Below are 25,901 nucleotides of genomic sequence, written 5' to 3' on the forward strand. Positions count from 1 at the left end.
GGACTTCCCCTCTCATGAAGATGTCTGGGGCAGGGCATTGCTCACCATCACATTCAGGACTTTCCCTCTCATGAAGATGTCTGGCAGTAGGGGTCATGAATGTCATATTTCAGCTCGGTGTGTTTTGAGGGACAACAACCTTAAATATGTACAGGATATTTTTGCAACTTTATATAAATCCTGTAATCAATTGCTAAAATTGTTCCTGGCTCTAAAACAGGCGTGTCAAACTCCAGTCCTCGAGGGCTGCAGGGTCTTCTGGTTTTCATTCCAACTTAAGCTCTCAATTAATATAATTGATCTAATTATTTGTTGAATTTGACATATTTAATATTTTTCAAGGTCTTTTACAGTTGATGGTGTTAATAATGCACTTGATTCAAGATACACTACCTATGAAACATGTTGCGGCCTGAAGAGAAGTGTTAAATGTGTCCAGTTAATCAAATAATTAGACCAATTAACTAATTAAGAGCTCAGGTGGAACGAAAGCCAGAAGACACTGCGGCCCTCCAGGAAGTTTGACCCCCCTGCTAGTCTAAAATGAGGATTACACTACCCTTTAGAAATGCTCATAATTCTAACAGTTTTCAGTGTTATGAAAACCAAGACTAGTTAAGACATTCAAAGTGTGATTTTGATCAAGAGACCCAAATGAATACCTGTTTCCACCATTTAGAAAAAATATATATTTTACATCCTTACACTTTAAAACCATTGTTAAGTGGCCACAGTACCAGTGGATCCCATGACTACACTTCAAAATAAATGTAATTTCATTTTCTGCAATAATTGCTGTTTACAACTGAGAGAGAAAGGCAGCCACCATAGCCCACCATGTAGAGAATCACAGTGAGAATGCACAGCGATGGCACAGTATACCCTGCAGTGGAAAGGGCCTTGTGTAGATACATAATAAACTCCCCACCACATTAACTATACGTAGGGCCCTGCGTTTTACATGACCTGATTTCTTAGGCTGCACTTCATTCCTCCCACCACAAGGTGGCCATGCAGTCTGCTTAATTAAACCACTTATTGGTTAATAATCTCACGATTCCTTTAATCATCTCAATTAGCTACAGACATTTATTTAGTCATGCATCCCTTTATTACAAATACATCTTATTCAATATTATTTATTAGAATGTGTAAATAAATCATTTAAATGTTTCAGTTTACTAGTAGTAACACATCATTTGTCAACAAAATATTAAAAAAAAAAAACAGCACTGATTCCTGGAACAGTTTATATGAAATACTGAAATCATAACATCAGTGTTGTAGCATATATATTACAAATATAATAATAATAATAATAATAATAATAATAATAATAATAATAATAATAATAATAATGCAAGGTTGTTCGCAAGCAGCACATTAAGTGTCACTGAAAGAAAATGTCCCATGCATTAAATGTTGCTATTAAACTTAAGCATCGTCAGTTGGTTGACCTGCCTTCTTTCATAGATCGACGCTGTTCTGTAAAAACTTGGCTATCAGAAGAAACACTTCTTTCAGCATCAACAGAATTGGTAACAACTGACAAATATATTATAGAATAATTCTTCAGCTTTAATCCCAAATTCATTCAAAGTCATTCTACTTTCTTTTGCATTTCTGATTTACAGTCAGCATCAAATCCTGGAATAGAATATAATGGGAGGGCTTCCAGATCCAAACTACACGTTTGTTGTGGGTCGAATATCCTTACTGCCATCAGAAAGTTATCAGCTGGTTGAAAAAAACATGGTTTCTTTTTGCATTGATCCGGGTTGTAGTAATTAGTCAGTTTTTCAGGAACGTCATGGAAGGTTTTTAGACATAGTTTGTTTTTTGCGGTGTCTGTGCTGTGCACCTCTTGTGCTATTGCTTGGTATGTATTTATTAATTCTGCATCTTTATTATATGTTTGATGGACTCTTACTTCACGGCTTTCAAACCACTGAATCAGATCCACCAGTCCAATGGCATGCGTCGCAATTAGGGAGAGTTGAGATTTTAAACTTTGCACATCTTTAAGCAATTACTGGTGGTCCTTTAACACCACAGAGTTTGGTGAAATGTGCATTTCCTTTTCCACGAAGCCTGCGTTAAAAGGGATGTATTTGGAATGATATTCAACAGCAGAATACCAAGAGCCTCATGGGTGTTCTGCATGGCCCAGGTGGCAGCTTTATGGGTAAAGTACAGCCTTCTTGTTGGGTTGCTTCTGTCAGGTGGTCTTTAAAACTTAGTTTTCTGCTTGGGCAATGTTTAAACAATTTTTTAATGGTTTCAACCAGCTTGTCTGCTTTCGGAAAATTATTTGTCCAGATACTGCTGGCAAGGGCTATCATTTTCGTCCCCCTTCAGTTTTTTACTGGAGGACTCCGCCTCATAGCTGTCAATCTCAGCCTTTCGTTTTCTGTGTTTTTCTGATGATAAATGTCGGTCTGTTGTTGACTTTCGAGTGTGGGCCAAAGATAAATGGCAAGTTGTGCTAAATAAATGATACCCATCGGTGTGCAGAACACCAGGTGGATAGTGTTGCGTGCGTTCACTCAATGAAATGCTTTTTGATTGTGAAGTCTTTGACTCCATGTTTAGTTCTCTCGATTTTTCTCTTAACGAATCAATTTATTCAATTACCATTTATACTCATAATTAGCTTTTATTTTTCTAATTAGTCAAAGCGTAATGTGTTGATTTCTTAATTGTGAATTTGATTACTATAACGGGAGTGGCTGCAGGGACATCTAGGGGAGAGCAGATGAATTACAATTGAAAAAAACAGGTCGCTTAAACTGATGTGAACTGCCAGCAGTGTTAGAATGAAATCACTGTGAGCCAGTTAGGCAAACTGCATCAGCATCGGGGATGCTGGAGCGCTGCACTGAAATACCAGAATCACAACAACGACTTTGAGAACTTTACTGTTCAATCAGGAAATGCAAAACCAGATTGCAACGAATGCAGTACATAGGGCTGCTCTCTCCTGGCTCCCCAACTCAAACCTTTATATTAGCACGTCAGAGATCACAGGTTCATAGGCGATGTGAACAATACTCTGTGTGCTTCTCAGCTCCATTTAAAACATGCCACTGCAGCAATGAAACAGCAAAAGAAAATCACACCATACTAACAGAATAAGAGAAGTGACAGGGAAGAAATCAGATATTAAATGCGGACAATACCTACATCATCATCATCATCATCATCATCATCATCATAATAATAATAATAATAATAATAATAATAATAATAATAATAATAATAAAGCGATTGCAAACTGTAACCCCACAAAAAGAAGAACTCTTTTTTTTTGACAGCTTTAAAGGCTGGCTATGCTATAATAAAACTGTGAAACCCAGCTGAGAAACAGCACCATTGCGAGTTCCTGGAAAATTAGACTTGTAAATTGTTTTAAGAAATAACACGTTTTCAGAGAAGTATCTACAAACCACTTCTCCAAATTGTGTTCATATTTCTACACATCTCCCTAAGCTGAGTCAGTGAGCACTGGGGATCTTACAGCCTCGGATTACTGCACTTTATCTCAGTCAAGCTGGTGAGTAACATTCCCTTGTGATGTTAAATAAGAGACTGCAGTGCTGCGTGCTGCACATTGTTGTGTTTCCTTTGTTATGTATTTCTTATTGCGCGGTGCTCGGACCCTGACACCTCCACTGCAGGTGGACAGAGCGCTCTCCCTGGACAGGATAACCGACTCCACACGTCCTGGGTTTCATTCCCGATCTCCCTGTATACTCCGTGCACCCTTTATTTATTGATCAAGCACAGATCATATACAGCTCTGGACAAACGATTTGCAGCACCCTACAGAGTTAACTCATCTTGCTTCATGAAGTCGAATGAAAGCTGCAGAATAACGTTACGTGAATGTATTGAATTGCACACCGCTTTGTAGTTTTCCATATACTTAACGAAAAACTGACAACAAATTGACATTTTGATAGCTAACATGAAATACTGTTATGGCTTCCGATAGACTTTTGCGATATCATATATATATATATATATATATATATATATATATATATATATATATATATATATATATATATATATATATATATATATATTATTACATGGTGTTATTTTTTTTTTAATTAACACCATTTAATAAAAAATAATAATATGTCTCAATCATAAAATTCTACAGGTGATGCAACCCTTTTGACCGTAGCTGTACAGTATGGGAAAATATAGATTTACTGATTTATTCAGGAAGACAAATGCTTACTTACCACAACACAATATACAATTCAACAGGATTTAGACTAATGCACATCACTCGTGTTTAAGGGCTTTTAAAATTGTATGGATTTCTCATTAACTTGCTCGCTTACATACGAACATGTTTATTTGTTAATTGTTAGTTAATATATAGAACCTATGCATCAAGTCCCTATTTCAGGATTGACAACTCCAAGTGGATATCTTTGAAATCAGGTTAAACACTGTTATAGGGCAGCAGTGTGGAGTAGTGGTTAGGGCTCTGGACTCTTGACCAGAGGGTCATGAGTTCAATCCCCAGTGGGGGACACTGCTGTTGTACCCTTGAGCAAGGTACTTTACCTAGATTGCTCCAGTAAAAACCCAACTGTATAAATGGGTAATTGTATGTAAAAATAAATAAATAATGTGATATCTGTATAATGTGAAATAATGTATAATGTGATATCTTGTAACAATCGTAAGTCGCCCTGGATAAGGGCGTCTGCTAAGAAATAAATAAATAATAATAATAATAATAATAATAATAATAATAATAATACTATTGTAGCGATCTCGGTTCACGCAGGCAGGCGAGGCAGGGGCTAGTGTTTTCCATGGGGGGTTCAAGAGGTGATTTTGGGGCCCCTGAAGCAACAAGGTTAGACCAAATAAAAAGCATTATGTAAATACAAAACAGCACTACTGAACTATACTGACAACAAACCGCAAAAAAAGAAAGCTCTATATAAACATTCATTTTTGTGTTTGTTTGTTTTACGATATATCGAATTTAAGTTTTAATCAAACTGTTTACAGTGTGATTCAGTTAGTCTGCAATTGTTTGCAGAGATTTGTTTGCAGAGCCAGGAATTCTTTCCCACTGGGGCAAAAATACAGTATAAACTTTGTATGTTTTAGACAGTGCTGAGCGTAGTTTCCTATTTAATCTGATTCAGTTTCAACTACAACCGACCCATATTTCTTATAGAAATGTAATAAATGAAAATGCGTGTCCCGGTAACTTATTAAATAACTAAATATTAAAATGTTTTTTTCCCCTATATCTTACATAAATATATTTTGTAATCTTTATTTGCTCTCAAAACATACAGATTGAAAAGTATAATCAATGGTTTAAATAAAGCATAACCGTTTTGTTTACTGTATTAGAGCGTGGCAGTGTCAAATAACGGCACTCTTAGAAAAGAAATCCGACTGTATTTGCAAACTAAGGGAAGTTTCAATCGCTGGAGGAGCAAAACGCCCACGTTAACTATCGATAATGCACACGATTTCCAAAATAATGTTTTAAATAATGTTTGCACTTCTGTCACATAATTTTAAAAAAAGAATCTGTCGGAAACGTTGTGTATTCAAATTCCCAGCATGGTGAAACTGCATCTGCGTCATCCTACCCCTGTGCTGTTTCCACGATGTACCACTTTTTAAACGATTTCCGAACTATTTTGAAAGCCGAAATAAACAATACATTCAGCTGTATTACAGTTGCAACAACTCGTCTGTATTGGTAACAAGATGCTAACATTGCATTTATTCTAATTACAAATATTTTTTGTAGGTAACGATTTTCAAATATCTCCAGTTTACAGGAGGCTAGTTCAGCAGAAAGGAAGATCACAGATAGAACGATTTGCCCTGACATAGCTCAGTTTCCATATTACACTATGGAAACAGGTCTTTGTTTTGATTTTTAATTGTATGTTTAACGTCTTAAGAACATAAGAACATAAGCAAGTTTACAAACGAGAGGAGACCATTCAGCCCATCTTGCTCGTTTGGTTGTTAGTAGCTTATTGATCCCAGAATCTCATCAAGCAGCTTCTTGAAGGATCCCAGGGTGTCAGCTTCAACAACATTACAAAACTAATATAAAAGAGAATAAATAATACGGTACCACCATAACAATCCAACCTATTACATTACAGCCGCATTTGCCTTTTTGAGCCTTTCTACGCATGCGCGAATGTTAGACCTTAAAGGCAAGGTTCTCTGTGGAGATTCTTCCAAAATTACAGGACGTCATTTGCATTTTTTTTTTGAGAAACGAAAACAGGTATTTAATTGCAGACAGTAATCTTTGTTTAAATCTGTTGTCATTTATCGAAGTGTATCGCAGACTGTATTTTTTGTTTGTTTAAAAAGGTGACATTTATCGTAATGTATATTTACGTTTATGTTTTATTATAAATACATTTTACCTTCAGGAAATTGCTCGCTGTATTTTTTTTAAACATAAATAAATATTTTAAAAACATTATTTTGTCGGTATAATTTGTGTCTATGCATAGTTAAAATCACTACTTGCCAAATGGGTGTTTCCTTTCAAAAATGTCGTGGACTGTGGCGTAAGCAAACCAGTGTTTAATAAGTGTTTATCTGGGCTCACTTCAACAAAGCTATATTATTTTCACGGCAAATTGCGCGGTGACTTTGAACCTTTTCAATAAATTGAGTGGGAAAGCGGGTACAAACACTTTTCTTCACGTAGAGAGTACTGTTTGACGTTTTAATCAAGTCTACGTGGGATATGTAAACCTGTTTTAATATAAAAAAAACGTTTTTTAATGGAGGATGGTGTTTTAAGGTGTATATATAATTTGAGAAACGCACAAAACGATTGGCTTCCTATACACACCGTCCTAAAGTGCAGTTAAATTATTTATATGAACATCTGTAATCCTGGTTGGTTCACACAGCACCAAATACTGCACTAATTATTCAGATAGCTCGACACATTTTAAATTAAATATAATTGCACATCAAAATAAATCTCAAGACAAATGCATAATGGTTTCTGATACAGTATGGCAATGCGTACAAATTATACATGTGTTTATTTCTCTTTCTCTGTATTATTTGTACGAAGAAAACCTAATATAAATATCCGTGGCGATTACAAATTTAAAATGACAAGTCTGGGGAGAGTTTGCCACGTCTTTGTAAACTGGAAATTAAACTTTACACCTATTATTAAATAATAGATCGTATGCCGTATTAGAAACTGTTATTACATTTTAAACACAAATATAAAAAATAAATCGCACGACAAATGATAGATTATTTCTGCTTATGTCATAATCCATATACAAAAAAAGAATGCATGCATTGTATTTATTTCTCTTTCTCTGTATTTGCAAATATATTGCAAGTACGTGTACGAAGAAAACCTGTAACATAAAGTATCCAGCGATGAAATGTAATCTCTGTAAACTACGCAGCCTAAAGTGAACCTATTATTAAATAATACAGTCAACCCTCTTTATACCACCTGGTAAGGGCATGGGTAATAAAGTGCCGTATAGTGAGGGTAAAAACCACGCACGCACGCACACACGCACGCACGCACACACGCACACAGACACAACCTTCTATGTTTGCAATAAATTCAAACGTTTTTTTTTTTGGGGGGGGGGGGGGGGGGTTATACAATTACAGTATCCAGGTAATTTTAATAAAACAGTACTAGATGATAAAACGTCACTAGTAGGCCTACTTTACAACAGTAGGATAGTGTGACGTTTTATCATCTTTTCCCATCTGTATGAAACATACACGGTTACTTTTGAGGAACTGTTTATACTTAAAAAAATAAAAATAATAATAATAAAATAAACACTCATTTAGTGTCAAATCACCAAAACAACAATTTCTTTCACTGGTAATTTGAACTTTAGTGTTTGCAGCACGACTGTAAGCCTGCTGAATACTATCCCCCATTGAACGATGCCATCTATTTATTTCAAAGCAATTTATGCCCAACAGCATTCTTTTTTAAGCAGTTAAAAAATAAAACGTTGCACAGACAAAACACTTTTTAAAACGAAAATTAAAAAAAAAAACTATTCTGCTTACAAAACCGATGCTTTAATTTAAGTCTACCTTCATTTGTGCAAAACTTGTTCTTAAACAACAAACCTCTACATACTTTTAATTTATTTATTTATTTTTTACTGTGGTTTATAAAAGTCACTTTTTTAGACTGCTTCCAGCCTTTTTCAGCTTAAACAAACCGACCCGTTCCATTAAGCTATTTGTGTTTATCCATTACAATGTCTCCAATTGTCCTTCGATAACAGTCTATGCCTCACTTAGGCGAGAAAACATTTGCAATGTCCTGCTTTTTTATTTTCAGACGCATGCATGCAGATTTGTTTCTTTTGCTCTGGTGTTAAATGCAGGGTCTACTCGCCATGTCGTACTTTCAGTTTTGCTTTGGGAGCGGCAGTGTTGATGACGTTGGTGTGAACGTTCAGTTAACAACGAATTAGGAAAGCGAGTCCAAGTTTAAGTGCATAATAACTTTGATGTTTTAATTGGCCATTATTATTTTGCTGGCGCTACAATGAGAGAAACTACAATGCTTATATTTACGATTGCTTTTCTTGGGAAGTTGGCGGGTGGCGGGCGGCGGGCGGCGGGCGGCGGGCGGCGGGGTGGTGATATAACGTGTAAAAATAGCCCTGTTTTTATATTGGTGACACTTGTTCACATAGAATAGCTGGCGGTATAACGAGGGACACCTGTAATATGAAATACATGTTATTACTATTACAGCTACTATTACTATTTTAATCATATCCTGATGTAACTATCACTATTATCTGCTGTATTATTGAATTGAGGTTTGTCAAACTTGTACTTTACTTGAACAAAAGTTATTGTATTTCTTGCTCTTATTGTATTACTTGTATTGTAACGCTTGAAATGTTTTTGCCTACGATTGTAAGTCGCCCTGGATAAGGGCGTCTGCTAAGAAATAAATAATAATAATAATAATAATAATAATAATACAGCGCCGTGTTTTCGATTTTTACCACACATAATGTAGCTTTTAAAACAATTTACTCGACACATTGGAAAGATCACAATAACAAGTCTGTTCTCAATTAAAGTTCACAGACAGAAAATGGCGACGGCTTAACCTTGCCTTTAAGGTCTAGGACTCGCGCATGCGTAGAAATGATCAAAAAAGCAAATGCTAACTTATTTCCTGTGTATCCAATCACAGCAGCCGTAGCATCTCAGTTTGTATCCAATCACAGCAGCCGCGGCCTCTCAGTTTATATCCAATCACAGCAGCCGCCGCCTCTCAGTTTGTATCCAATCACAGCAGCCGCCGCCTCTCAGTTTGTATCCAATCACAGCAGCCGCCGCCTCTCAGTTTGTATCCAATCACAGCAGCCGCCGCCTCTCAGTTTGTATCCAATCACAGCAGCCGCCGCCTCTCAGTTTGTATCCAATCACAGCAGCCGCGGCCTCTCAGTTTGTATCCAATCACAGCAGCCGCCGACTCTCAGTTTGTATCCAATCACAGCAGCCGCCGCCTCTCAGTTTGTATCCAATCACAGCAGCCGCAGCATCTCAGTTTGTATCCAATCACAGCAGCCGCCGCCTCTCCGTTTGTATCCAATCACAGCAGCCGCAGCATCTCAGTTTGTATCCAATCACAATACGGGTGAGGAAAAAAATGACGCGTGCGGAGCACATGTTAACCAGAGACTTCTGAAAATTAAGCGATCACGTTTTTAAATTCGTAAGTGCGATATACTGTCTCTAGGATATCTCTTTTAATAGAAACACTACTGTAAACCAAATCGGCTTTGTGTTTTCTGGGCTCCCTGTGTCCTGGGTCCAGGTTCATTGCACCTCTTGAACCCCCCTTAGCCATAGACGCGATTACATTTGTGTTGCTGTTCGGTATTATTATATTACCGACTACACATTCACGATACAGTCGCGTCTATATGTACTGCACGGAAGCACTGACTGCGCCAAACACCGCTTCCCTTCCGCCCAATGAAACCATTTACACAGCTGACCAAATGCGACCATTCAAAACCACACGTACAAAAGCTAGCTGACAAAATGCAACCTTGCGACCTTCCTACAGATGTCAGGACTGCCCAGTGCCTGACCACATTCCGGCGCCTCCTTAAGACTCACCTCTTCAAACAGCACCTGTAGAACTCCTCTGTTTGTATCCTGGGACACTATCACCCTTCATGTAAATGTGCTTTATTTTGCTCTTATCTGCCCCCTATTTTACTGCATTTAATCCTGTACTTCAGAATACTGTAATCTGCCAAGTGTTTAAATCTGTAGTACTTTGTATTTAATCACATCCTGATGTAACTATCACTATTTAATCATATCCTGATGTAACTATCACTATTATCTGCTGTATTATTGAATTGTGGTTTGTCACACTTGAACAAAAATTATTGTATTTCTTGCTCTTATTGTATTACTTGTATTGTAACACTTGAAATGTATTTGCTTGCGATTGTAAGTCGCCCTGGATAAGGGCGTCTGCTAAGAAATAAATAATAATAATAATAATAATAATAATAATAATAATAATAATAATAATAATAATAATAATAATAATAATAATAATAACCAATCAAAACTACGTATGTAGGTGATACAGCAACGTTTCCCAATTTAGAAAAATTCACGGTTCGCTTCTAGTTGAAATTAAATACTCTTTTATTGAGATTTTACATTTTTTTACATTTAAACCCATTCTTTTTTCATTCATTTTACATTTCTTTTAAAGATGATATTCATGCATACAGACATACATTTTGATTTAAAAGCATTTGAAATATATTTAAAAAAAAAAAAAAAAACACCAAGACAATTGTGCTTTGTACAAGGTTAAAACAGACAGCGCTTCATAAAGAAAGAGGAGCCGGGGCGCAAGCAATGACAATAATAGCGCCCTGAAGACCCGCACATTCAAAATCATAACACGTGTATTTGAAAGAGTACTGTACGTACTAGTGTTAGATGTTTACATTCGCGAATTCTACATCTACAAAGCAGTAGTACGTGCAGAACAATAAATTAAAGGCAACCGCAGGACAGATAATAAATAAGACAAGCCTGTATACACGTTGTGTTATGGTTTTGTATTTAAATGCTTTAAAAAACAAACACATTAAAAGGCTTTCAGACGATTCCAGAAGGACCTGCAACTTGGCAGGTAACCTGAGCCCCACCCCCTCCGGGTTGAAAATCCTGGTTGCACCCCTGCCCCGCAATCAACACACTGGCGGAGGGCGGACGCGAACCCGAGACCCCTCTGTTGAAGCTGACACCCTGGGATCCTTCAAGAAGCTGCTTGATGAGATTCTGGGATCAATAAGCTACTAACAACGAAACGAGCAAGATGGGCTGACTGGCCTCCTCTCGTTTGTAAACTTTCTTGTGTTCTTAAAGCATAGCGCTGATTGCAATCGGGTAAACAGTGTTTAGCAAATTAGATTTTTTTTCATTCAACTTGTTTTTTTTATTATTATTATTATTTGTTTATTTAGCAGACGCCTTTATCCAAGGTGACTTACAGAGACTAGGGTGTGTGAACTATGCATCAGCTGCAGAGTCACTTACAATTACGTCTCACCCGAAAGACGGAGCACAAGGAGGTTAAGTGACTTGCTCAGGGTCACGCAATGAGTCAGTGGCTGAGGTGGGATTTGAACCGGGGACCTCCTGGTTACAAGCCCCTTTCTTTAACCACTGGACCACACAGCCTACTTTGTAAATATATTAATATATATTTACAAACTATTGACACCAAATGAGCATCCTCTGTTATTGTATTTGAAGTAAACTGTAACGAAACAAGTGACTCTGAAATAAAGTAGAACCATGTTTGACTGTGTTTAATTATACATTCATAATCCCATATTAGACTATACAGTAATCTGCACTATTTTACATTTCTGTCAAGGTATATTGTCATTCTGCAGGGATTTTGAATACAAAGATACATGTTTAAATAACATACGATACATGCAGAATTGCACATTCATTGTTTATGTGTAATTACATTACATTTCTTTTGTTTCCCTCTATCAGAATAAAAAAATACAAATAAAAATCACAAACTGAAACGAGCAACGATGTTCCTCAAAGAAATATTCTGCATACTCGTGACCAGTCTTTACAATGTGCCTGGTAAGCCTGCTACTTTATAAAGTATGTTTAGAGCTTATTATTATTATTATTATTATTATTATTATTATTATTATTATTATTATTATTATTATTATTACACAGTGACAGTACATTGTGTGGATATTTAAAACAAGTGGAACATTCTGACAGGATATGCAAGTGTTTTAAACTGGGGTGTGCTACAGTGTTTTTAATAAACTCCATGTAACTGGTGTCTGTTTAGCACACCCTCCGCAGTGCAGCCTCCACTGTTCAAACCCGTTCACACTGACACTCTGTAAGCCTGTTGAGCAGCAGGCAGCTCCTGCTAGCACTAGAGCTGTTAAACATGTCATTCTCAAGCTCTGTTTGAACTCAGTAAGAAAAGCCCTCATTATCATGGATTTTGGTTCATTGACAATATGTTACCCTGGCATGGCACTTATCATCTTCAATTGAAAAAGAAACCCATTGAAAAGCAGGATGTGAGTCCTGCCTTCAAACAGCGGACAGCGTGTCTGTGGAATACACACAAGAACAGCACCCATTTAACACATGCAGTACTGTCTTGTGCTGTGGAGCTTTACAATCACACCCAGACATAGCATCAGATTCCTGGAAAACACGACTGCATTAACAACAATGCTGAGACCTTGCCTTACCATTGAGGACTCCCCTAATCTGAATCACACACATAAACCATGTGAGTGAATATCAACATGAAACAGGATCTCAAGCAGCTGCTGTATATCCTTACAGGGTTTGATTTTAATTCCCTGGTTTCAGATTCAATAATGTATTCATGAATAGTCATGTGCAGGCAGTAGTTTTAATACAGTCTGGGATCTTTTCCTCAGTCCTTTCCTTCCTCTCCTCAATGTATCTGCATTATTCTATAGACACAGAGACACATGTCTTTTTGAAGTAAGCATGTTGAATGATATGTTATTCCATGTTGATGTTCACAATGTAATCTTTTTCAGCTGTTCAGGGTGGTGACTGGGGAGTGCATTATCCTCCGCAAGAGATGTGTGCATTGAGAGGATCCTCTGTGGTCATACCCTGTACATATGATTATCCTGAAAGCTTTAAGGGCACAGTTTTAACTGTAGTAACTGTGAAGTGGTTCGGTATTACTGATCGAGACAGATACGTGTATGACAGCACTGGGATCAATGTGAGTCCTGAATATGAAAACCGGACAGAGTATCTGGGGAACAAAGTGAAGAACTGCACGCTACAGATACGTGATCTGCAAAGCACTGATGCTGGCAGATATTATTTTAGATTTGAAACAAATCAACCTGATGGTAAATGGACTGGTGCCTCTGGAGTGTCCCTTTCAGTAATTGGTGAGTGTTTCTGAAACGTTTCCAACAATAATATATTTTAATAAGCCCAAGCCCTTATTATTATTATTATTATTATTATTATTATTATTATTATTATTATTATTATTATTATTATTAATGCCTTTTAGCAGGTCTCTAGGGGTGTGATTAAGATGATTTGTCACCAAGCTCCCCTGTAACTGAATGGATTTGCAGGAATTTGAGTTAAACTGAATAATCTTTGTTTAATCCAATGGTTTGTAAACACTGACCATGTCTGAATGTGTGCTTACTGGGCTGAGATGTTTGTGGGTTTGTTTTTTCTCTGATTTTAGAATTGAGTGTTTGTTCATTAACTAACATGTCTTTTTAGTCCATGAAGAGCCCAAGGTTACCCTGGACCCTCCTGTTCCAGATCATACTGTGAAAGAAGGATCTTTCGTTTCCCTGACCTGTGGCTTTGACCGCTGCACCCTGAGTGAGAGCAGCTTTGTCTGGTACAGGGAGGGGCAGCCAATCAGCAACGAGAAATCAAACAAACTTCAGTTTAATGTTTCTTATGAGCATTCTGGGAAGTACTGCTGTGCTGCTGCTGAGAAAAGCAGAATTAAATCTGAAGAAATCAACTTGATTGTGAAATGTGAGTATAGTGAACAAGGGCTCTGAGGCATTTTAATGAACACTATTATATACCGTATTGAATACTTTCAATCAATGACGTTGTGTTTGCCTTACATGCCCTTGCTTATTGAGTCAAACACATTAAAGGGTATCCTACTGAAACAAAGTATCTGATCATTCTGTGCTGACTTTCAGACTCCCCAAAGAACACCTCCGCCTCAGTCAGGGCTCCCGGTGGAATAGCGGAAGGGAGCTCAGTGACGCTGACCTGCACCAGCAATGCAAACCCACCAGTCAGCAGCTACACCTGGTTCAGGAGGGATGGAAATGGGGATGAGGAGAAAGCTCATCAGCAGCATCTCAATTTCAGCAGCATCACCTCCAGTAACAGCGGAGATTATTATTGTGAAGCTAAGAATTCTCTAGGCGCACAGAACTCTTCCTCGGTTCATCTGAGTGTGACAGGCAGGTATCGTGAGGAGACGGGTATTGAAGACTTGAAACAGCACTTAAACAATTAAAGATTTGCATTGTTCAAAACAAAACAAAAGGATAAATAAAATAAAGGCGTTTGCTAGAATTTGTTTTCAAAGGTTGTTCAAATATAGATATGTTCTTTTCATAATTACTCACATGTTTTACACAATAGGTGATGGGGTAATTAGTGTTCCTAATGGTAAGAAGACTACTTCTGATTGGATAGTAGAAGTGCAGTGTATGGCCCTGGAGAAAAGGTGCAGGGGAAACGCTTTCCCTTTATACTGTGAGAGAATTCAAATGAAATGACATTCCTTTATTTTTATAGCATTAATTCAATGCAACCAGTGTATTCTAGTTAGTAAGAAATCAAACAAACTTCTGGGAAGTACTGCTGTGCTTCTGCTGAGAACAGCAGCATTAAATCTGAAGAAATCAACTTGATTGTGAATTGTGAGTATAGTGAACAAGGGCTCTGAGGCATTTTAATGAACACTATTATATACCGTATTGAATACTTTCAATCAATGACGTTGTGTTTGCCTTACATGCCCTTGCTTATTGAGTTCAATACATTAAAGGGTATCCTACTGAAACAAAGTATCTGATCATTCTGTGCTGACTTTCAGACTCCCCGAAGAACACCTCCGCCTCAGTCAGGGCTCCCGGTGGAATAGTGGAAGGGAGCTCAGTGACGCTGACCTGCACCAGCAATGCAAACCCACCAGTCAGCAGCTACACCTGGTTCAGGAGGGATGGAAATGGGGATGAGGAGAAAGCTCGTCAGCAGCATCTCAATTTCAGCAGCATCACCTCCAGTAACAGCGGAGATTATTATTGTGAAGCTCAGAATTCTCTAGGCGCACAGAACTCTTCCTCGGTTCATCTGAGTGTGACAGGCAGGTATCGTGAGGAGATGGGTATTGAAGACTTGAAACAGCACTTAAACAATTAAAGATTTGCATTGTTCAAAACAAAACAAAAGGATAAATAAAATAAAGTCGTTTGATAGAATTTGTTTTCAAAGGTTGTTCAAATATAGATATGATCTTTATCTTTTGACATTCATATTTAGCTTCATAATTACTCACATGTTTTACACAATAGGTGATGAGGTAATTAGTGTTCTTAATGGTAAGAAGACTACTTCTGATTGGATAGTAGAAGTGCAGTGTATGGCCCTGGAGAAAAGGTGCAGGGGAAACGCTTTCCCTTTATACTGTGAGAGAATTCAAATGAAATGACACTCCTTTATTTTTATAGCATTAATTCAATGCAACCAGTGTATTCTAGTTAGTAAGAAATCAAACAAACTTCTGGGAAGTACTGCTGTGCTTCTGCTGAGAACAGCAGCTTTAAATCTGAAGAAATCAACTTGAAGGGCTCTGAGGCATTTTAATGAACACTATTATATACTGTATTGAATACTTTCAATAAAATCACACACAGTACACCCCAACAACACTGTCATTAATCCATCAATCCAGCAATAAAAGAAATTGAAAAACATAGGTCCTGGATGGAAGACTACCCCCGACACACATCACCATTTCCTAGCTAGATACACAGACAGACAGAATGCATCATATGAAGCTTATTGTCCAAAGCTCATTCTTTTAACAATGAGTGTGAAATGTAAGTTATTGTCTAGGTTACCAGACGTTCAATGTGATTAGCAGTGTGGAGTAGTGGTTAGGGCTCTGGACTCTTGACCGGAGGGTCGTGGGTTCAATCCCAGCTGGGGGACACTGCTGCTGTACCCTTGAGCAAGGTACTTTACGTAGATTGCTCCAGTAAAAACCCAACTGTATAAATGGGTAATTGTATGTAAAAAAAAATAATGTGATATCTTGTAACAATTATAAGTCGCCCTGGATAAGGGCGTCTGCTAAGAAATAAATAATAATAATAATAATAATAATAATATCCTTGATGGTCATTGAGGAATCGGGAATCCATTTCACCTGCTGTTTCTGGAGACTTGACACCCAAGCTGACCGTGTTTCTAATTTCATTTCAGCCAGAATAACAAATGAAGGAATGAAAACTATTCTGGCGATAGTGGCAGCTTCCATAGCCTTTGGAATTCTAATGCTAGGGATCATCGTTTTCATCAAGAGGTAAGGGAGTTAAAGCTTCTGAGTCTATCGATATACAGGACAAGATGAAGATAAAGATCCCTGTACAGTGAATTTACCAGCAGCCCGGACTGTCTGGGAATGATATGAGTGTAGGTTACAGAAGATAACCATGCAATATGCACCATTATACAATGGCAAATAACATTCCTAAGCTCTGATTGGTCAGCCTTGCACTAGACCCGTGATGTTATCCCAACATGACATCACAGATCTAGTACCGGCAACCTCCTCACTGAAAACCTAGATGAGATATCAATCCGCCACTACTGTCAATAACACAGAATAAATTACATAATTCCTGAAGTTAATTGTACCTTAAACAACATGACAACTGTGGAAATCTCGTTTGGCAAAGAGCCTTCAAACACAGAGCAGACCAGACAGCACCTCTCAATGAGAGAAACAAACATTTGAAAAAAAGACAACTGAAGATGGACTCTGAGGGACTAGATAAGATAGAATCTGACAGAAATGAAGCATCCACGAAACGTCACTGAGCTCCCTTCCGCTTGAGAGTAACACAAATATAGACTTGGAAACTGTCATGAGAACACCTTAATGCAGTTCTATGACAATTGTATGCCTGTCAGAAATAGCTCCGGAGAGCTGTATGGCATAAGCCGTTACGTGGGGCTCAGAGCGGGCTTAAACAGACACATAAATGAACCGCCCCTGGACCGTAACATTACATTACATTGAAATAGCACTTTAGTATATCTATTAAAATGTCATAAATACTTTACTACAGCTGTAAATGGAAAACAGGAACTATTTTAAGAGGCAGAATGCTATTTTCACATTTGTTTAATTAAAATCACTTTTAAACATGAAATGGGTCTTATTTGCTATACAATGTGAGCCATTGTATAATAGGAATAATGCACTCCAGCTTGTGTGTGGTGCTGGGATAACATCAAGCCTCGGGTGTTGGACTCACTCGGCCTGCGGACTGCCCAACCATCCGAGGCTTGATGTTGTCCCAGCACAACACACAAGCTGGAGTGCATTATCCCTTTAATAACTCACTGCTGAATTGAACATGGAGATCGTGATATATATTATCTTGTGAGCCAGGCATCGATGATTCTGTGTCATCTTCTTATTTCTACGTCCTCAAGGAGACCCGATGAGGCTCTTCTGATTCTGGATGACACTGTTTTTAGTTTCTTTACAAGTTTCTTGTGCAAGCATGAACGCCACTATCTTCTTGTTTTCTCAAAAGGAGGAATAAACCATCAATTGAAGAAAGTTTCAACAATGCAGAAAGCCAGGTAAAAGACATGGATGACATCACGAGGCATTCCATCGTCCGTCTTCACCCCCCCTTTACCAGGCCTTTAAGACATCGAAGGCTTCATTAAATCTGAATTAAAAACACTGGATTCCTCGTAGGCCGGTGGTTTTCCTGGCTCATCCTGAGTTTGTTGTAGTTTTTCTAGCATTTAAGGATTTCATGCCTTCTCGGGGCACAATAGACACACACAATCCAGTTGCTGGCAATGGTATTTTATCACAAAGCAACTCTTTGCCCTTACCCTCAAGTAACTGAGGGCAGCAGTGTTGAGTAGTTGTTAGGGCTCTGGACAGGGCAGCAGTGTGGAGTAGTGGTTAGGGCTCTAACGGAGGGTCGTCGGTCCAATCCCAGGTGAGGGACACTGCTGCTGTACCCTTGAGCAAGGTACTGTACCTAGATTGCTCCAGTAAAAACCCAACTGTATAAATGGGTAATTGTATGTAAAAATAATGTGATATCTTGCAACAATTGTAAGTCGCCCAGGATAAGGGCGTCAGCTAAGAAATAAATAATAATAATAATAATAATAATAATAATAATAATAATAATAATAATAACTGTTGTTCAGCTAGCACAGGTCTTCTGATATTGCCCCATATATATATATTGTAAAGATTATTTATGAAAAGTACTGTGCCGGCACAGCTGGTTAGAGCTTTATATCTATGGGATGATTTGACGAAGGCTGTTCTTAACCTCTAGAAGTCTTTAAATCTCCCAGAAAGACATTCCTGTCTGATAAGGCTTTTAGGCACTTTTTAACTTGTATTGTATTTTAACTTGGATGGGTAGAGATACAATCTGTTTTAATCTGTAACAATATCCCTTTGGTTTCATGGGCTGTGTTTGCATGTCCTGATTGGTGTTCCTCCCAGCTGGTCTGGTAATTGTCCTGTGATTTTCCGTACTCCAGGACAGGACGGATAACATTTCTAACATTGTGGGAGATTCGAATCTGCAGGGTCCAGCGGGTGAAGATGACATCCAGTACGCAGCCATTCACTTCCAGCCCAAGAGCCCAGAGCGGTAAGTATCAAGTCTGTTCATTCTAGTAACTGATACACCTAGCCAGGGTTTTGTACAGTGTTGCATTAAGCTTTAGGTATGCATTAACACATGAGAGGTAGTGGGTTGCACTGATTCATTGTGATTTTACTTATTGAGTTCTGATTCTGAATCATTGGTTGTACTCTTTTTAACCATTTGGCTTGGGTTGAGTTAGCAGCCTCACACAAACTTAATATTCGGATTCACAATGTTATAGCTTTCGAGAGAAGATATCGAAATGCATTTTCCATTTCTTTTCTAGAAGCATTTAATGTAATGGTCACAGAATCCCAGCGAGACAGTAGAATGTAACTAGAGTAAGAACCGCTACTTCTTTAAATGGATTTGTGGAAACTGTTACGAGGCTGCGACTTTCTATTTAAGTATTGTTTTTATTAACAATTCATTATTTCCTCAAGCAATTCATTCATTCCAGTCTCACATAAAATAGCACAGCAATGTAAAACTTGCACTGAAACGAAAACTCAATGCTAACAAGTTGCTTCTTTTTAAACAGGAATAAGCACCAAGAAGAGGAGGAGGATGCTTCTGTAATCTACAGCACTGTGGCAAAACCAGCCAATAAAACTTAATGTAGAGACCTGACTAATATATCATGTATACACAAAATGTATCAGAGCACTGGGATCCCAGAGGGGCTCAATACAGAATCAGTGTGGTCTCTCAATACAGAATCAGTGTGCTTTCTCAATACAGAATCAGTGTGGTCTCTCAATACAGAATCAGTGTGGTCTCTCAATACAGAATCAGTGTGCTTTCTCAATACAGAATCAGTGTGCTTTCTCAATACAGAATCGGTGTGGTCTCTCAATACAGAATCAGTGTGGTCTCTCAATACAGAATCAGTGTGGTCTCTCAATACAGAATCAGTGTGGTCTTTCAATACAGAATCAGTGTGATCTCCGTCCCCCCCCCCCCCCTCCACACACACTATTTACAGTAGCAGAGCTTTGAATGGAAAGCACAGTTGTCAGATGTGTATATACTGTGGTTCTGTGGTAAAGGGAACATCTAAGATTAGGGCTCTGTCCTATCTGTAAGCACGATGTTAGCTGTGCTGTTTACATGATGATTAGAAACAGCAACAGGGAATGGCAGGGCAAGTTTGAAAACTGTAAAATAACATAAGAGTATTATAATATATGAATATAACTATTCAGAGCAGATCCCCAAACTAAAGGATGTTTTATAAAAATCTATAAACTGTATTGCAAAGTTTAAAACGAGATTAACAGACTGTGGACATACAGCGTTATAAAACACGTAACTAAAGAAGGATAATGAGATTTTATAACATGGCATGAATCAACATTATGCTGTAGAAATAAATCTCCTTGTTAATTACTGTACACATAATCTAAAGCATGCCTCACATTTCAGCTGTCACAGGTTCAATATTATGTATGCATAAGGTTTAAAATAAACATCTAATATTGTATTCTGTGTATAGATATGCATTTGGAAGAAATCCAATGATAGGCTGGTATTCGGGTATGTGAGAGTTTCCTATTAAACAGACTTAAAATTATCCATGGTTAGCATGGGAAACTGGTCTACCATTGTATAGGTTCATTCTATGTGAGATTGATGTGTCAGCTAATGTGAAGCAGGTATTTTAGTCAAGGAATTCTATAAGATTAAGAGCCAAATGAGATGCAACTCATATAAGCTTAGAGGGGGCTGCACGTATTTGAATTGCCCGGGTGAAATGAACTAACAACTACCTCCAGACCTGTTCTGAAAGGGTGTCCCCAGTTGAAAGAAATGGCTAATTACTATTTTGACTGCAAGTTAGGAGACTAGCATTATTCGACTAGAAGAATGGGTCGCAATACTTGTGATGTTTCTGTATCTTGAATATCCAATGAATGTAAACCAATGTAATCATGTGCTGGCTATAATCATCTGTTAAGAATAATCTTTCGTGAATCTATAAACAGTGTAATTTGAATAAAAGTAGAATGGACTGATTCATTATATATTAATAAAGTTACCACACCCTGCATATGGTCTGAGCTTTCTGCAGCTATAAGATATATAGATATTAAAACATGTCTTTATTTCATATGAAAAACATTTAATTAATTTTTTTACATACCGTTATGTCTTTAAATGTAATTTACTGACTGTCACCTTGCTTTGTGGATTTAAGAAACAAATACTAATAAATGAGCTTTGCTTTTACACAAGAATCTGACATTGCGTTTCTTTCCTTGAGACAGAGAGTCGTGACATTTTAACTGCATGTACACATGCTGCTCGTGAAGACTCAGATTGGGGTTGCTCACACTCTGGTAAGCAAGGGCTCTGTGTTGGTAAAGCACGTGCCCTCCTTCCGTTGCTCGACATTTCTTCACCTGTCCCAATGCTTGAAGGAGGATACGTGGCAAAAGATCTTGAATGACTGCAGCGTGTTCCTCAGCATTGCTGCACAATTGTGAACCTGCGTTTCTAAAGAGAAAGGGAGAAGCAATGAAGCAGGTAGAAAATCAAGATAACAGCGATGGAAAGAGAAATGAGTTCAGAAGAAACACACAAAATAAAATATAAGGAACTGCATGAGGGGCTGTGATGGGGTGCAGCCTATTTTGTGGTGGTTTTGTGTTTTTGTATTGTTTAGAGTGGATATGAGTGAGTTTGGGGTGTGAGGAATGTGTGGAATGTGCCTGGGCTAATGAGGTGCGAATTGCCCAATTAGCCCAGGCACCTGTATAAAAGGGAGTGGTTGGGGAGTGTGAGAAGACCTGTGTGAGAAGACCTGTGTGAGAGAGTGAGTGGTTCTTTTTGGATAGTTCATGTTTAAAGCCTGTTTTTGTGTTTGTCTTTTTGGTTGGCCATTGTGCCTTTTGTTTTGTGTTTTTTGTTTAATTAAAAGTCTTTTATTTTCTCTGCACATCCTGACTCTGAGTCTCCTTACCCCGGTCAGCCTGTCACAGGTGCATTCACAAGAAATCAAGAAACTAAAGTGCACACTTTGAAACTCTGTGTTCTCTGATATCTACTAACAGTGATAACCATAACCATGAGCTCCCAATGCATTTCCTAACAGCTAAAGGAAGGAAGGACGAAATTGATATTTCATACCGTTCAGCTGACTGGCTTGGCAACTGTGCTGTAGATGACAGAGTCTTCTAAAGGGATGTTCTTATCATCTATCGGTGCGCTGAGAGACCAAGAATATTACACAATGAGTTTAAACAACAAGAAGAATAATCATCACAATAATAATACTGGGAGGACACACATTATTGTGCTTTCCAGGAAGTGATTAAAACACTTCAAATACACACATCTTTAACCCTTTTGCTTTCTTTTAGCATGCTCTGTTTTCTAAAGTAGCAGGGCACCTTTTTTTGTTAAAAAAAACTATTTTATTGAGTTGCTTTTTGTTTTAAAGACCCAGTTAATTGTCTTTTTGTCTTGTTCTCTGTGTTTCTTGTCTCTGTTTGGTTCTCTGGGTTTCTTGTCTCTTTGGTTCTCTGGGTTTCTTGTCTCTGTTTGGTTCTCTGGGTTTCTTGTCTCTGTTTGGTTCTCTGGGTTTCTTGTCTCTCTTTGGTTCTCTGGGTTTTCTTGTCTCTGTTTGGTTCTCTGGGTTTCTCGTCTCTGTTTGGTTCTCTGGGTTTCTTGTCTCTGTTTGGTTCTCTGGGTTTCTTGTCTGTTTGGTTCTCTGGGTTTCTTGTCTCTGTTTGGATCTCTGGGTTTCTTGTCTCTGTTTGGATCTCTGGGTTTCTTGTCTCTGTTTGGTTCTCTGGGTTTCTTGTCTCTGTTTGGTTCTCTGGGTTTCTTGTCTCTGTTTGGTTCTCTGGGTTTCTTGTCTGTTTGGTTCTCTGGGTTTCTTGTCTCTGTTTGGTTCTCTGGGTTTCTTGTCTCTGTTTGGTTCTCTGGGTTTCTTGTCTCTGTTTGGATCTCTGGGTTTCTTGTCTCTGTTTGGTTCTCTGGGTTTCTTGTCTCTGTTTGGTTCTCTGGGTTTCTTGTCCCTGTTTGGTTCTCTGGGTTTCTTGTCTCTTTGGTTCTCTGGGTTTCTTGTCTCTGTTTGGTTCTCTGGGTTTCTTGTCTCTGTTTGGTTCTCTGTGTTTCTTGTCTCTGTTTAGTTCTCTGTGTTTCTTGTCTCTGTTTAGTTCTCTGTGTTTTATTGTCTCTGTTTAGTTCTCTGTGTTTCTTGTCTCTGTTTGGTTCTCTGTGTTTCTTGTCTCTGTTTAGTTCTCTGTGTTTCTTGTCTCTGTTTTGTGTGTATTTCTGCACTGGTGGTGTTTGCAGTGCAGGTGGTGTGTCTGTCATTTTCTTTTGTGTTTAAAAAAGTACTGCTACTACTATACTGATTTCAATTTTCTTATCGTGGTTAACCTAATAAAGCAGAACACAAATTAATTCAAACACCATCATAACTTTAACTAGCCAAGTTGCTTTGCTGCTTAATTCTAGGTCACTGTTTACTGCATGGATTACCGGGCTGTATAGAATAATAAATACGATTTTGATGAAACAGTAGATTTGTTATCACTGTCGATATAATCCCCTGCCATTCTACTGACTGGTCAAGTCATGCGCCTTCCATTCAATCCGCTTGGTACAGAACCAGTGAATGGTCATTGTGTGACCTGCATTGCAATGGAAGGTCTTTCAATCAGAAAAAGACATGTATCTATATTTACTGAGGCTGGTTTCTCTCCTGGAACTGGATGGATCCATAGTGTATCTCCTCTACATGCTCTTGCGTTCCTCCGCTAGAAGGCAATCCATTTACATTTTCATATATTGTATTTATAACCTTCAAAAAACAGAAAAAAAAGAATAAAAGGTGAATCATAACGTGCAGTAGATCTCGACTCTTGAGAAAAGAATAATTCAACGAACACACCAAACTGGGTCTGTAAAGGAAGTCACTCGGACAGAATGGTTTGTGCAAATATACATGACACTGAGTTTGCAGCGCCGTTTCATCATTCCACTTCCTTACTCTCGCAGTGCGTAAATATCTTCTTGAAAATAACATAACAGCACATTTATTACCAGCCTTACAGGGGGCTCCTAATAAAGGTTATTTTGAGGTGAATTCCTGAAAACTGGGTCTACCAGACATGAAGTCCATTGCATTAATGATTGCTGTTGCTAAGACCCGTATTATATATATATGGGGTCCTTCATGTTTATTAATAAGTAATTGGGGTTACCGTGAGCTCCTGATTCCCTCCTTCGCTTTTCACATTCACTTTTTCGATTGGTTGGTCTTTCTTGTTCCTTTTGAAGTTTAAAACAGAAAATGCTATTCAGTGAGTGACGACATTGTTATCAGAGGACGTCATCATGTGTCCTGGGACCTCAAGTCGATTCGGTGTGGCTCTCTGTCTCGCTGGAGCTGCCTCCACATTCTGACTGACACCACTGAGCTGTTCGAGACCAGGCTGGGGTGGAAGTGAACTGAAAGCACAGCCCTGACTGGAGGGGCTCATGTACCTGGCTTGATTGCCATGGGTAGCTGATAAAGACTGAGGTGCAGGTGGGAGCTGCAGTCCTGAACCTACACTACTCCATGCTTGTTACTGGGTGCCAATACTTCCCTGTCAATCAAAGGATCGTATTTGCTGCTGTGTTTAGTTTCCTGCCTGAAACTTTACATTCTTTCAAGTTCTAATTCATTTGAGGTATTTGAGGTACTCACCGCTTGATGCAAATGATAATCACCAGGATAAGCAAGATGATCACAGGCACACTCCCAGCCACTGCATATATTAACATATTCATTCTCATGATCGCTGTACAAGACAAGAAAACACACAAAGAAGGAAAGGGTTTGCATTATCAGCACAGCACAGATCTTACTAACTAGAGTAAAGAAAGGGTTTGCATTCCCAGCACAGCACAGCACAGATCTTACTAACTAGAGTAAAGAAAGGGTTTGCATTATCAGCACAGCACAGATCTTACTAACTAGAGTAAAGAAAGGGTTTGCATTATCAGCACAGAACAGATCTTACTAACTAGAGTAAAGAAAGGGTTTGCATTATCAGCACAGCACAGATCTTACTAACTAGAGTAAAGAAAGGGTTTGCATTATCAGCACAGCACAGATCTTATTAACTAGAGTAAAGAAAGGGTTTGCATTATCAGCACAGCACAGATCTTACTAACTAGAGTAAAGAAAGGGTTTGCATTATCAGCACAGCACAGATCTTACTAACTAGAGTAAAGAAAGGGTTTGCATTATCAGCACAGCACAGATCTTACTAACTAGAGTAAAGAAAGGGTTTGCATTATCAGCACAGATTTTACTAACTAGAATGAAGAAAGGGTTTGCATTATCAGCACAGCACAGCACAGCACAGATATTACTAACTAGAATCCATTGGTTGCATTGAATTAATGCTATAAAAATAAAGGCCTGTCATTTCATTTGAATTCTCTCACAGTATAAAGGGAAAGCGTTTCCCCTGCACCTTTTCTCCAGGGCCATACACTGCACTTCTACTATCCAATCAGAAGTGGCCTTCTTACCATTAGGAACACTAATTACCCCATCACCTATTGTGAAAAACATGTGAGTAATTATGAAGCGAAATATGAATGTCAAAAGATAAAGATCATATCTATATTTGAACAACCTTTGAAAACAAATTCTAGCAAACGACTTTATTTTATTTATCCTTTTTTTTTATTTGAACAATGCAAATCTTTAATTGTTTAAGTGCTGTTTCAAGTCTTCAATACCCGTCTCCTCACGATACCTGCCTGTCACACTCAGATGAACCGAGGAAGAGTTCTGTACGCCTAGAGTATTGTTAG

At 38.2% G+C, this 25,901-nt stretch overlaps 2 protein-coding genes across 2 annotated transcripts in view; one reads left to right on the plus strand and one right to left on the minus strand.

Moving 5' to 3' along the window:
* The first annotated feature begins 3,500 nt into the window (after positions 1–3,500).
* LOC117964782 (B-cell receptor CD22-like) lies at positions 3,501–20,368 on the plus strand. Its single transcript, XM_059009068.1, has 10 exons — positions 3,501–3,553; positions 12,112–12,210; positions 13,173–13,541; positions 13,894–14,160; positions 14,337–14,606; positions 15,248–15,521; positions 16,643–16,738; positions 17,982–18,030; positions 18,967–19,079; positions 19,618–20,368. Exons 2-10 carry the CDS (start codon positions 12,156–12,158, stop codon positions 19,691–19,693), a joined length of 1,569 nt encoding a protein of 522 aa, XP_058865051.1. The 5' UTR covers positions 3,501–3,553; positions 12,112–12,155; the 3' UTR covers positions 19,694–20,368.
* An 865-nt stretch (positions 20,369–21,233) lies between these two features.
* Positions 21,234–25,901, minus strand: part of LOC117434191 (B-cell receptor CD22-like) — a 10,460-nt gene continuing 5,792 nt past the window's right edge. The window contains exons 5-9 of the mRNA XM_059009083.1: positions 24,781–25,901; positions 24,293–24,359; positions 23,774–23,889; positions 22,206–22,284; positions 21,234–21,572 (exon numbers count right to left, since the gene is read on the minus strand). The exon at positions 24,781–25,901 is cut by the window's right edge and continues 216 nt beyond it. Of these exons, the coding sequence (XP_058865066.1) occupies positions 25,792–25,901 (110 nt within the window). The 3' untranslated portion in view covers positions 21,234–21,572; positions 22,206–22,284; positions 23,774–23,889; positions 24,293–24,359; positions 24,781–25,791. The remainder of the gene's footprint in view (positions 21,573–22,205; positions 22,285–23,773; positions 23,890–24,292; positions 24,360–24,780) is intronic.

The sequence above is a fragment of the Acipenser ruthenus genome, chromosome 38 (assembly GCF_902713425.1).
Source record: "Acipenser ruthenus chromosome 38, fAciRut3.2 maternal haplotype, whole genome shotgun sequence".
In the NCBI taxonomy this organism is placed as follows: domain Eukaryota; kingdom Metazoa; phylum Chordata; class Actinopteri; order Acipenseriformes; family Acipenseridae; genus Acipenser; species Acipenser ruthenus.

What these genes read in the sequence shown, in the direction of transcription:
- LOC117964782 (XM_059009068.1), top strand. Translation starts at nt 12,156, where the DNA reads ATGTTCCTCAAAGAAATATTCTGCATACTCGTGACCAGTCTTTACAAT. An exon ending in CAGTCTTTACAATGTGCCTG is followed by an intron (nt 12,211 to 13,172) that starts GTAAGCCTGCTA and finishes AATCTTTTTCAG; the next exon opens with CTGTTCAGGGTGGTGACTGG. An exon ending in ATCATCGTTTTCATCAAGAG is followed by an intron (nt 16,739 to 17,981) that starts GTAAGGGAGTTA and finishes TTTTCTCAAAAG; the next exon opens with GAGGAATAAACCATCAATTG.